The sequence below is a fragment of the Balaenoptera physalus genome (genome assembly GCF_965194825.1).
Source record: "Balaenoptera physalus genome assembly, chromosome: 16".
NCBI lineage: Eukaryota > Metazoa > Chordata > Mammalia > Artiodactyla > Balaenopteridae > Balaenoptera > Balaenoptera physalus.
In genome coordinates this window covers 53691873-53703996 of record NC_138898.1, presented here as the reverse complement: position 1 = coordinate 53703996, position 12124 = coordinate 53691873, and the positions used below count along the sequence as shown (strand labels likewise).

Sequence of the window (12124 nt, the reverse complement as noted above, 5' to 3'; positions counted from 1 at the left end):
CAGATAAAAAGTCCCCTCCGATGGAGGAAGAAGCAACCCCCCTGCTAAGAACTTTAAGGGGATCGTCCTATTTGAATCTCCAGCTCGGTGAAGGAAGCGTAATCAGCTCCATTTTTACAGGAGAGGAGACTAGTGGGAAGCTCAGAAAGGCCCAGGGCCTTCCCAAGGTCGTTCAGCCAGGAAGGGGCTGAGGGAGGTTTGAGCTGTGCTTAAGTCTCAAATCCAAAGAATGGGAATGGCTGCCTCGAAGGTGGCCGAGGCCTGGAGGCAGGGAGGCTTCCTGGAAGAGGCAGAATTTTCTGGTTCACGAAGCCGCGCGTTCCGCAGGTGGAGGGTGTGTGTATGGGTGTGCGTGTGTGTGTGTGTGTGTGTGTGTGAGATCCCCACCGCATCGGTGCACGGCAGGCATGAGGAGGGAGCACTGAGCCCAGGGCACTCCACCTCGCCGGGACCCCGGAGGCGGCAGCGACTTCCTGTGCAGCCCCAAGTGACCGCCTCTTGGGGCTACACCTCCGGGGCGAAACGCAGTGACCATTCCCTTTATAGATGCGAAAACTAAGGCAGCCCAGCGAGGGCCGTGGGTGCCGGCACCGGGGTCTGGAGGTTGGTCGGCGTCCGGAGGTCGGTCGGGGTCCTGGGAACCAGGCGGGAGTACCCAAGAGCAGGCTCAGACCCCGCCTGGCGCCTCAGCCTCCAGGTGGCACCACGTAGCCACCCCCGCCCGGGGCCAGCACAGAGAAGGTTTCGCGCCTACGCAGTGAGAGCGCTGGGCCGCGGAGCCGGCGGGGCGGGGTCGGAGACGCGCACGCAGTGGCGTTGGGGCGGAGCCACAGCAGGCTGTGAGCCTCTGATACGCTGCATCGGGGGTAAGAGGCGTTCCTGGGCGGGGCCTCGAGGCCGGTTTGGAATTTTTGGCGCGAGCCGTGTCCGCGCGCGTTCACGGGTCGTTCCCTCTCCGGAGAGTCCTCCCGCCCTGGCTTGGGGAGCGGTGGGCCGAAGACCCCGGACCGCTCCGAGGGCTCCTGTGCCCTCCGCCGACCCGGAATCTGGGACCTTACTGAGCTGCGCCCCGCCCACCCGCCCCAGGTGAGCCCATAACCGGCCCTGAGGGTTCTCGGGCGGGATCGCCCTCTCCTCCCTTCTACCTCCCTCGCTAGCAACTCCTTGCCCCCTGACAGTCCTTCCCCGGATCTGCCTCACCCCCAACCCCCTCCCGCCTCCTTCCTCACCTCTCCGACAGCCCCACCCCTCCCTGGGCCAGCCCTGCCGCGGGCGGCTCCGCCCACTTCCCCTCTAGCGGCTCCTGCCCCTAGACGGTCCTTGCCCTCCTCCTTCCCCGGCCTCCCAATCCCTCTTCTTCTGGGAGGCCCCTTCCACAGCGACTGCTCCCCCTTTACTCGTCCCTCCCCAGGAAAAGCCCCACCGACCTTCCATCTACAGCCCCTCCCCCGTGACAGCTGGTCTGCTCAACTCTATTCGCCAGGGTTTCCCCACGCCCACGGAGGTGAATCAGCTGTGGCCCTGACCAGGAGGAACTCACAGTCTAGTGCGATAGACCGTGGTCAGCAGATGTGTCCTGCCCAGTGAGAGGGTGAGGCCCCTGAAAGCTGCAGAGCTCATCCCGGCCTGGCTTCTGCTCAGGGCCACCCTGGATTCACCGGGAGCCCCTGCTTCTCCTCCCTCCCCATCCCACCCCCAAAGCTGTTTGTCCATGCCAGTGGTGCTAGAACGTAAGTGACATTGGGATGATCTGAGAATTGGTTTAAGATGCAGGTGCCCAATGTCCCTGAATGTGATATGGCTGGGCCCAGAGGCTGTACTTCTAACCAGCACCCTAGGGGTTCCTGACACCCTGGTCCCTCACTTTGAGAAACTCTGGGGTGGGATTCCTGAGATGCATAGAGGCAGAGGGAGGGTACCCACAGGCTGTAGGGTGAGTCTCCCATGCAGGCCCCTGTGGGGTCCCTCCCCTCATGCCTCACTCTCCTAGGCACTGGAGAGTACCCTTCAGATGACTGCTCCCTCCAGTTTCAGTCACTGACTCACCCCCTGCTGAGTATGGAATCTTTTGATACACTGTGGCTCCTCTCAAAACTGGACTTCTCTCCTTTTTTCCTTTTGTTATTCTTTCAATTATAACATTATAGCAACACAGTAGCCCTATTTGCTCCAATACAAAAGTCACTTACACCCGTGGGACCACTGTATTTTGTGTGTTCTTTCAATTACTACTCAGAGCATTATTTATTATATATTATTTATTATATAACAGTGACTGAGGGATCTGCATGCCAGACACTAGACTAAGGCTTCCATGAAGTTAGCATTATAGGTCCACAAACCCCTGAGGCCAGGTGTGTTTCAGAATTCAAAATGTCTCCCATTTTAGAAAGCTAACAGGGTGCGTGTAACATTTATATGTAACACCATTCATTCATGGGTCTGGGACATCATTTCATAATCAAACACATTAATATTTCTGTCAAGAAATATATGATTATTTTACACTTCGAGGGAAGAATAGGCCAGGTCAGATTTTTCTGCTAAATGAGGTTTGCTTGTGGATATCCAGTTGTCCCAGCACCATTTGTTGAGAAGACTGTTTTATTTCTACTGAATTGTTTTGGCACCCTTGTCAAAATCAATTGACTATAAGTGTGAGGGTTTATTTCTGAACTCTCAATTCTATTCCATTGATCTTCATGTCTATCCTTATGTGAGTACCACACTGTTTTGATTACTGTAGCTTTGTAGTAAGTTTTTTAAAATTAATTAATTTATTTTTATTCATTTATTTTTGGCTGCATTGGGTCTTCATTGCTGTGTGCGGGCTTTCTCTAGTTGAGACATGGGGGCTACTCTTCATTGTGCACAGGCTTCTCACTGCAGTGGATTCTCTTGTTGCCGAGCATGGGCTCTAGGCGCATGAGCTTCAGTAGTTGTGGCATGCGGGCTCCAGAGCACAGGATCAGTAGTTGTGGTGCACGGGCTTAGTTGCTTCGCAGCATGTGGGATCTTCCCGGACCAGGGCTTGAACCCGTGTCCCCTGCATTGGTAGGCAGATTCTTAACCACTGTGCCACCAGGGGAGTCCCGCTTTGTAGTAAGTTTTAAAATGGGGAAGTGTGAGTCCTCCAACTTTGTTTTGATTGTTTTGACTCTTTTGGGTCCTGTGAATTTCCATATGATTTTTAGGATCAGTTTGCCAATTTCTGTAAAGAAGCTACATGGGATTCTGATAGTGATTGTGCTGAGTCTGTAGATTAATTTGGAGAGTATTACCATTTTACTTATATTAAGTCTTTGGATCTATGAACATATAATGCCTTTCCATTTATTTAGGTCATCTTTAATTTCTTAAAGAAGTTGGGGGAAGAAAGAAAAGCAAGTGTATGTGTATAATTTTTTTACATCGACCTTCTTTTTTACCATTTCTGGTTCTCTTCATTTGTTCCTGTGGGTTTGAGTTACCATCTGGTGTCATTTTCTAGTCCAATATAATTTTGTTCCCACACACTTAAATCTTTGTGCTGTTATTTGCAAGTATATTACATTTCTATATATTATATGCCCAACAATACAGTTACATACATAGTTTTATACAGTTGCTTTTTAAATCAGTTAAAAGAAGAAAGGAGAAAAATATGCATTTATACTGTCTTTTATATTACATAATTACCTTTACTGGTGCTCTTTCTTTTTTTCATGTACATTTGAATTACTGTTTGGGATCACATGCTTTCAGCTTGAAGAACTTCCTTTAGTTTTCCTTGTAAAGCAGGTCTGCTAGCAATGCATTCTTTCTGTTTTTGTTTATCTGGGAATACCTCTTTTTTGCCTTTATTTTTGAAAGATAGTTTCATTGGATATAGGATTCTTGGTTGACAAATTTTCCCCCTAGTGCTTGAATATGTCATCCCACTTCCTTCTGGCCTCCACTGTTTCTTTTAAGAAGTTAACAGTTATTCTTATGGGGGGGGGCAGTTGTCAGTGATGAGTCATTTTCTCTTGCTCCCCTCAAGATTTTCCCCTTGTTTTTGGTTTTCAGCAGTTTTAATATGGTGTGTCTGTGTGTGGATCTCTGCATTTATCCTACTTGAAGTTCATTGAGCTTCTTGGCTATGTTAATATTTTTAAAATCACATTTGGGAAGTTTTAATCCATACTTTTCCAGCTCCTTCTCTTCTCTCCTCTGGTGTACCCATCATGCATATGTTGATTCACTTAACACTGTCCTAACATTTCTCTGAGGTTTGGTTCCCTTTTCTTTGTCTGTTTTTCAGATTGCATAATTTCTATCAAACTATCTTCAAGTTCACTGATTATTTCTTCTGCCAGTTCAAATCTATTGTTGAACCCCTCCAGTGAATTTTTTCATTTCAGTGACATTGTACTTTTCAACTATGCATTTGGTTCTTTTATAATTTCTATCTCATTATTGATATTCTCTGTTTAATGAGATGTTGTCATTGTGTTTCCTTTACTTCTTCAAGTGTGGTTTCCTTTAGTTCTTTGTATATATTTGTAGTGGCTACTGTGAAGTCTGTCTGTTAAATCTGACATCTGGTCTCTCTTACAGGGAGTTTTTGCTGTATGTTTTTTTTCCTGTGTATGGGTCACACTCTCCTGTGTCTTTGCATATTTTGTAATTTTTCTTTGAATTTTAGATAATATGTTGTAGCAACTGTGAATATTGGTTCCTCACCCTGCCCCTGGGGGCTTGGGATTGCTTTTGCTTGTTTAGTGACTGGCTGGACCACTGTAGTGATGTCTCTTTCCTAAGCAATGTGAAGCCTTTGACTTTGCTCCTCAGAGGGCCCAGCCTTGGGTATGTGCACAGTCCCTCCGGGACACTAGTGGTTTTAGGGGGGCTCTGTTTGTCTTTTCCCTGATCATACCCAGCTGTCAGGCCCCACCAATTGCTGGATGATTGCTCTGTTGTTTTTGACAATGCCCTGGAACTGCTCCATAGACTGATCCAGTCAAATTTGGGCTTTAAAGGGGTAGCTTTTTTTTTTTTTTTTTTTTTGTCTGTGTTGGGTCTTCGTTGCTGCGTGTGGGCTTTCTCTAGCTGCGGTGAGCGGGGGCTACACTTCGTTGCGGTGCTTGGGCTTCTAATTGCCGTGGCTTCTCTCGTGGAGCACAGGCTCTAGGTGCATGGGCTTCAGTAGTTGTGGTGCATGTGGGATCTTCCCGGAGTAGGGCTCGAACCCATGTCCCTTGTATTGGCAGGCAGATTCTTAACCACTGCGTTACCAGGGAAGTCCCTAAAGGGGTAGCTTTGGAGTTCAGTGTTTAAGGTTTGTTCTGACCCCAGGAAGCCTCTTCTTAGCTGTCTCTTTCCCCAGTTCTCTCTGGTAAACTAGTTGTCCTGTGGTTCACTTGTAGTGCTAATGGAGGTACCGGCCTCCTCCTAATTGCTTAGTACCAAAACCTTCACTGATTTTGAGAGGTCCTTTAGGCTTGAACTTCTCACACTCTGCTTCTAATCAAGTCAGTTTTTTGCAGGGAGAGCTTTGGAGCTCTCTGTTTCATGACCTGCCTCTCCCTGGGTAGAATCTCCTGAGCCACAGCTCTGGAGCTGGGGACAGGGACAGTGGTGCCTGTTTCTCTGAGTAGGGGCTGGTGAAAGGAGGAAGCCCCCAGACTCTCTGCTACACTCAGCTGAAATTTAGCCTCTGCTACTTGGAGCTGGAAGTGAAACCCCACTAACTGAGTTTTAGCACCTCAACTACGAAAAAGGAAGCAAGAAAGAAATTTGAAATTCAGACTTTTTTTTTTTTAATATATAAATTTATTTATTTATTTATTTATGGCTGCGTTGGGTCTTCATTGCTGCACGTGGGCTTACTTTAGTTGTGTCGATCGGGGGCTACTCTTCATTGCAGTGCACGGGCTTCTCATTGAGGTGGCTTCTCTTGTGGAGCACGAGCTCTAGGTGCGTGGGCTTCAGTAGTTGTGGCATGGGGGCTCAGTAGTTGTGGCACATGGGCTTAGTTGCTCCGCAGCATGTGGGATCTTCCTGGACCAGGGATCGAACCCATGTCCCTTGCATTGGCAGGTGGATTTTTAACCACTGTGCCACCAGGGAAGCCCTAGACTTTCTTTTTTCCTTTGGAATTGGAGATAAGGGATAGCAGACCTGTGTTAATATTTCTACCTTACAGTCTTGGAAGAGGTTGGATTTTTTTTTTTTTTTTTTTTTTCTGGTTGCACCAGGTCTTAGTTGCGGCCAGCAGGCTCCTTAGTTGTGGCATGCAAACTCTTAGTTGCGGCATGCATGTGGGATCTAGTTCCCTGACCAGGGATCGAACCCGGGCCCCCTGCATTGGGAGTGCGGAATCTTAACCACTGTGCCACCAGGGAAGTCCCTGGATTTTTTATTTTTAAGTTTTAATTTTTACTTATTTAGTTTTTTGGCCATGTTTTATTTATTTATTTATTTATTTATTTATTTATTTATTTATTTATTGGCCATGCCACCCTGCTTGTGGGATGTTAGTTCCCCAACCAGGGATTGAATCCTGGGTCATGGCAGTGAAAGCGCCGAGTCCTAACCACAGGACCGCCAGGGAATTCCCCGAGGTGGGATATTTTAGGGCCAAACAAGGCAGGGATGTGCACACAGGTGGTCTGGCTCCAGAACATGCCTTGGTTTAACCTCTGCTGGACCGTGGGAACCTCCAGGACACGACCCCGTGGTTTTCAGTCTATGTGTCTCTAACCCCCAAGGTGCAGGTGACCACCTGCAGGCATGCATACATTTGTATACCTTTTCCCACCAGGTGCGTGTTGTGCCTAAGGCAGAGTGTGTGTGTGTGGCATAGACTCGGCTCTCTTCTGCAGCCTCTTTGGGGCCATAGGACCAGGTGCTGTTTTGAGTGACACACTGTTCTGAACTCTGCCCCAAGGGGGCTCCTGTGCTGGACATGCCTGTGCCCGAAGAGGGCACCCCGCCACCGCTGAGTGGCACCCCCGTCCCGGTTCCAGCCTACTTCCGCCATGCAGAACCTGGCTTCTCCCTCAAGAGGCCTCGGGGGCTCAGTCGGAGCCTCCCGCCCCGGCCCCCTGCCAAGGGCAGCATCCCCATCAGCCGCCTCTTCCCTCCTCGGACCCCAGGCTGGCACCAGCCCCAGCCCCAGCGGGTGTCGTTCCGAGGCCGAGCCTCCGAGCCCCTGCAGAGCCCCGGGTATGACCCGAGCCGGCCGGAGTCCTTCTTCCAGCAGAATTTCCACAGGCTCGGCCGCCTGGGCCACGGCTCTTATGGAGAGGTCTTCAAGGTGAGTCAGTGACAGCTCCCCAGGCCTGTCTGGGGTAACCCCCCTGCCGCCTCGCCACCCCGGCTGGGATGGGACAGTGTCCTGGGAAGCCTGTTCCCCTCCTTTCCCCTGACGGCCCACCTCTTGGGACTGACAGGCTCCCCTCAGTGCTGGACTTGGCCGCTTTCTCATAACCCCCCACGCAGGCCCCTCTGAGGCCCCCTCAGAGCCTGGCACACCTCGCAATGGCTCCCGCCTGCCACCTCCTCTTGCCTGGTGCCAGCCGTGTGGGGGTCTTGGCAAGCTCCACAAGGCTCCGGAGCCAGGCCACCCCCCGTCCCCAGTGCAGTGCCCACCCCACCTCCCTCCGGCTGCAAGCGCTCAGGCGACACCTCCATGCCACCTTTTGTTTCTTAAAATATATTTTCCAATCATGTATATCTCCTCTAAAATGGTAGTTTTCCTCACACAAGTACTACATGAAGACAATTTTGTTAAAAAGTACAGAGGCCCCTAGGTCAGGGGAAACCACGGTGATTCTCAGGTGGGCGTTCTTCCTTCCAGACTTCTCTCTCTACTTCTCTGGAGTTGACCAGATAGAAACAAACCCATCTCATATGCCGCACGGCAGACCACACTGCCCGTGCTGTTCTGTAGGCAGCTTTTTTACTTAACGCATCCTCCTGGGCCTGTACTTAGAGGTCTGCCCTGTCTCTTCTGTCGCTGGGTCTCCAGCAAACCAGCACCTGGGGTGGAGGTTTGTCCAGCTTTGCTCTTGCACACGTGGGGGTCACTCTAAGGTAGCTGCCGTGCCATACCTTCTGCACATGTGAAATCTTAACAGAATCTTCTGGGTTGTCCTCCTGAGTGGTTGTGCCCCCTCGCTTCCAGGTGCGCTCCAAAGAAGACGGCCGGCTCTATGCCGTGAAGCGCTGCATGTCGCCTTTCCGGGGCCCCAAGGACCGGGCCCGCAAGCTGGCCGAGGTCGGCGGCCATGAGAAGGTGGGGCATCACCCGTGCTGTGTGCGGCTGGAGCAAGCCTGGGAGGAGGGCGGCATCCTATACCTGCAGACAGAGTTGTGTGGGCCCAGCCTACAGCAGCACTGTGAGGCCTGGGGCACCAGCCTGCCCGAGGCCCAGGTCTGGGGCTACCTGCGGGACACCCTGCTGGCCCTGGCCCACCTGCACAGCCAAGGCCTGGTCCACCTTGACGTCAAGCCCGCCAATATCTTCCTGGGGCCCCGGGACCGCTGCAAGCTGGGTGACTTTGGGCTGCTGGTGGAGCTGGGTGCATCCGGAGCTAGCGAGGCCCAGGAGGGAGACCCTCGCTACATGGCCCCCGAGCTGCTTCAAGGCTCTTATGGGACAGCGGCAGATGTGTTCAGGTAGGGCTCGACATGGGAGGCTCTTCCTGGTGGGCGGGGGAGTGGTCAGCAGAGGGTCACCATCCTAGCCCAAAGTCAGGAAGACTTGCTGGGAGACGCTGCCCCAAGGGGATGGGGGTCCCGCCCTCTAGTTGAGAGGGGTCTGGAGAGTTAAGCTGTCTAATCAGAGAACCCTCTGGAGCCACTTTACCTGATTCACTTGTCTCTTCACTCATCTCACGACACCTCCAAGGGAGGGACTATTATTACTCCATTTACAGGGGAATCGGGCACAGCAGGTTAAGGGACTTTTCCCCAAATCCACAGTGAGCAGGTGGTGAGGCTGGGCCTGGACCAGGCGCTGGGTTCCAAGGTCCATGCTGGTCACCACTGCTCTGCTTCTGACAGTAGCATCCAGTCACATCAACAGGATGATGAGAACATCACTGTTAACAACAGCGACCAGAGTGCCAGTCCTGTGGGGGCGGGGGGTAGGTGGTGTGTGGCCTACACTGGGCCCGGGGTCTGTGCTCCATGATGTCGTCCCCATCATCAGCCCTGCCGAGACCTTCTCAGGGCCCCCAGCCCCTCCTTCCCCGCCTCCCTGGCTCATGGTGGAAGATAGCATCCCTTTCCTACCCCTCTTCTTGGGGGTAGCCTGGGGCTCTGGGTTCTGTGTCTCGAGGTCAACCCTGCCCTTCTTCTGTCCCTGTCCCTCCCAGTCTGGGTCTCACCATCCTGGAGGTGGCGTGCAACATGGAGCTGCCCCATGGTGGGGAGGGCTGGCAGCAGCTGCGCCAGGGCTACCTGCCTGCTGAGTTCACTGCTGGTGAGTGGGGAGAGAGGATTGGAGGGGATGGACTGCCACAGGGAGGGCAGGCTCTCACGGGGGGGGGGGTGGCTGGTGGCAAGGGACTGCCAGGCTCAAGGCCCCATCACCCCTGATGTGGCCCTGCCCCGGGGACAGGCCTGTCTTCTGAGCTGCGTTCTGTCCTCACCATGATGCTGGAACCTGACCCCAAGCTGCGGGCCACAGCCGAGGCCCTGCTGGCCCTGCCCATGCTCAGGCAGCCGCGGCCCTGGACCGTCCTGTGGTACATGGCTGCCGAGGCCCTCAGTCGAGGGTGGGCCCTGTGGCAGGTAAGCCAGGGAAGGTGATGGGTGGCCCTGCTCTGTTCCCTGGCCCAGGGTCTACCTAGCCTCCCTCGGCCCCCTGTCCCCACAGGCCCTGCTTTCCCTGCTGTGCTGGCTCTGGCACGGGTTGGCACACCCTGCCAGCTGGCTGCAGCCCCTGGGTCCGCCGGCCACCCCGCCTGGCTCGCCGCCCTGCAGCCTCCTCCTGGACAGCAGCCTCGCCAGCAACTGGGATGACGACAGCATAGGGTGGGTGAGGGCTCCGGGCAGGCGGCTGGGGGTGCGGGGAGACGGGCCGTCAGCGTGGCCAAACCCCACGCCCGAGGCCCAGGCCCCAGCCCCATGGGAATTAGTAGTGAACCGGCATCTCTCCCACAAACCTGGCCCCCATCAAACCCCGGGAAGGAAACCAAGGCTGGTGGGGGTGCGGCCTGGCCTAGTTTGAATGCAGTTGTTTCTTCTAATCTCAGTGTGTGGACCAGGGGCCGTATGGAGCAGGGCGAACTGGCAACCTCACAGTGAGGGTGCTGCCATGCTGGGGAGGAGCACAGGGGCCACAGCACCTGCTGGGAAAGGCAGGCGGTGCAGCCCCCACCCCCCAGAGGCTGCCAGTACCCAAGGGCAAGGCGTTATCCTTCCTCTCAGGGCGCAAAACCCCCAGAGCCTGGTGAGCTCCTGCCCTGGGAGGAATTCCTTAGTCCCACGTGCCTGGTGGCCAAGTGAGAGGCTGTAATTAAGAAACTACTGCAAAGGAAACCACATGCTCAGGGCAGACAGTTCTCAGAAGGAATCACGCCATTAACCCCTTCCTTACGAGAATGTCACCCCATTGCCATGGGGGCGCTTTATAGCAGACAAAGTGCCAGATGAGCTTCAGTTACCACAAGGTCATTTCAAAGTCAGCTCAGTCAGAGCCCATGTGTTCTGAAAAGGGACAGAGGTGGCCTTTGAGTGTGGTCAGGTAGACTTTAGAAGTTGTCAGAGTGCTCTTTCAACGTCCACCAGTGCCCGTTGTCCGAGAATGGCCCCTGCCTGTGCCAGGCAGCAGCCCGGAGCCCGCACAGGGTCAGGATCGGTGTTGCTGCTCCCACCCAGCCGTGGCCTCCTCCCCGCCCCTCGACACCCTGCTTGTCTTGCCCACCCCCCGCAGGCCCTCGCTCTCTCCAGAGGCCATCCTGGCCAGGGCTGCCGGGAGCACCTCCACCCCCTGCAGTGGCTCCCCTGCCCCCCGGGGCAGGTACATGCTGAGGTGAGCAGGCCCAGGGTCCCAGGGGGTGGGAGGGGGCAGCTTTCGGACCCTGAGAGTCATTTCTCTCTTTCCTTCTCTCCCCCTAGGGATTCTCTGGACCTAAGTGACATTGACTCAGAGCCCCCACAGGGCACCTTCCCCTCCTTTGAGCCCCGGAACCTCCTCAGCCTGTTTGAGGACTCACTGGGCCCAACCTGAGCCCACGGGCCCGGGCTCGGCACTTTTAACCTCTTAGCCCCTTCCCTCCATCCTCCTGGAGGCTGGGGTCCCTCTGGAAACTCCAGTGGTCCCTTCTGCCTGGCCGTGTCTAATAAAAGGTATTTGAATCTTGGGAGTACCCAAGCTTGCTTGCGCAGCAACACGGCACTTATTGACGTGGCCCAGGGTCTGAGGCCCCTGGGATGGGCCAAGGCTGAGCTCTGCTGCAAGGCCCCAAGCCCCAGGCTGGCAGACTGGAGCTGGGAGCCACCCACTGTGTGGAGCAAAGATTTCCTGAGCAGGCACGTCCCTGCTGGGCAGGTCGAGCTGTCAGAGCACTCAAGGTGGAGGGTGCCCTCAGCCCAGTGGGGCCTGGGTCCAGGGCCATTCAGCTCTTTACATCTCTGTGCCAGTTGCCTGGAAAAAGCAGCAGCCACCACCCTCCTGCCCCTAGGTCCTGGGATAAGAGGCTAGTCCTGTTGTCCAGACCCCTCATTCCACAGTCTCTGGACAGCAGGGAGAACGGGCTGCTGGGAGGGCCGGCATGCAGGGTGGACAGACAGAGGGCAGGAGGCTGGGCTAGGCAGCTGTGAGGTGCCTTATGTGAGGGTCAGGGTGGGTGATGGCTCTGGGCTGGCAGGATCCCAACTGTCCCTTTGGCCCAAACCTCACAGGTCCCAGAGGGTAAAAACAGGCCCAGAGAAGGGAAGGTTTCCTTTCAGCCTATAAGTCCCGTGGAAGAAGGCAGGAAGGGGAAGTGGAGCTCCAATGTGTGAGTAAAAGAGGGTAGTCCACAGGGAAGAATGGATGAACAGACGAGGGCTCCCCGCTAGGAGGTCCCATTTGCTGGAAGCATCCAGGGAGCCAGCATGGTGCTGTTGGCCCTAGAAGACTGTGAGCAGGCCGGCATGGCGGGCAGGA

At 54.3% G+C, this 12124-nt stretch overlaps 1 protein-coding gene across 3 annotated transcripts; it reads left to right on the top strand.

The window, feature by feature from the left end:
- Positions 1-591: 591 nt before the first annotated feature.
- On the top strand, positions 592-11219 carry PKMYT1 (protein kinase, membrane associated tyrosine/threonine 1). Of its 3 annotated transcripts, XM_082428731.1 has the most exons (9): positions 592-1086; positions 1484-1730; positions 6785-7279; positions 8150-8643; positions 9345-9451; positions 9590-9762; positions 9848-10005; positions 10907-11005; positions 11092-11219. In XM_082428731.1, the coding sequence occupies exons 3-9, from the start codon at positions 6929-6931 to the stop codon at positions 11201-11203; spliced, it is 1494 nt and encodes a 497-aa protein (XP_082284857.1). In that variant the 5' UTR covers positions 592-1086; positions 1484-1730; positions 6785-6928; the 3' UTR covers positions 11204-11219. The 3 variants fall into 3 exon arrangements, with proteins under 3 accessions (XP_082284857.1, XP_082284858.1, XP_082284859.1); XM_082428732.1 differs by lacking the exon at positions 6785-7279 and having other exon boundaries at positions 597-1086; XM_082428733.1 differs by lacking the exon at positions 6785-7279 and having other exon boundaries at positions 598-1086; positions 1484-1591.
- The last annotated feature ends 905 nt before the right edge of the window (positions 11220-12124 follow it).

Excerpts from the sequence above, each read along its gene's own strand:
- PKMYT1 (XM_082428731.1), top strand. The coding sequence starts at position 6,929 with ATGCCTGTGCCCGAAGAGGGCACCCCGCCACCGCTGAGTGGCACCCCC. Across the intron at positions 9,763-9,847 it reads GAGGGTGGGCCCTGTGGCAG|GCCCTGCTTTCCCTGCTGTG; the intron begins GTAAGCCAGGGA and ends CTGTCCCCACAG. Across the intron at positions 11,006-11,091 it reads CGGGGCAGGTACATGCTGAG|GGATTCTCTGGACCTAAGTG; the intron begins GTGAGCAGGCCC and ends CTCTCCCCCTAG.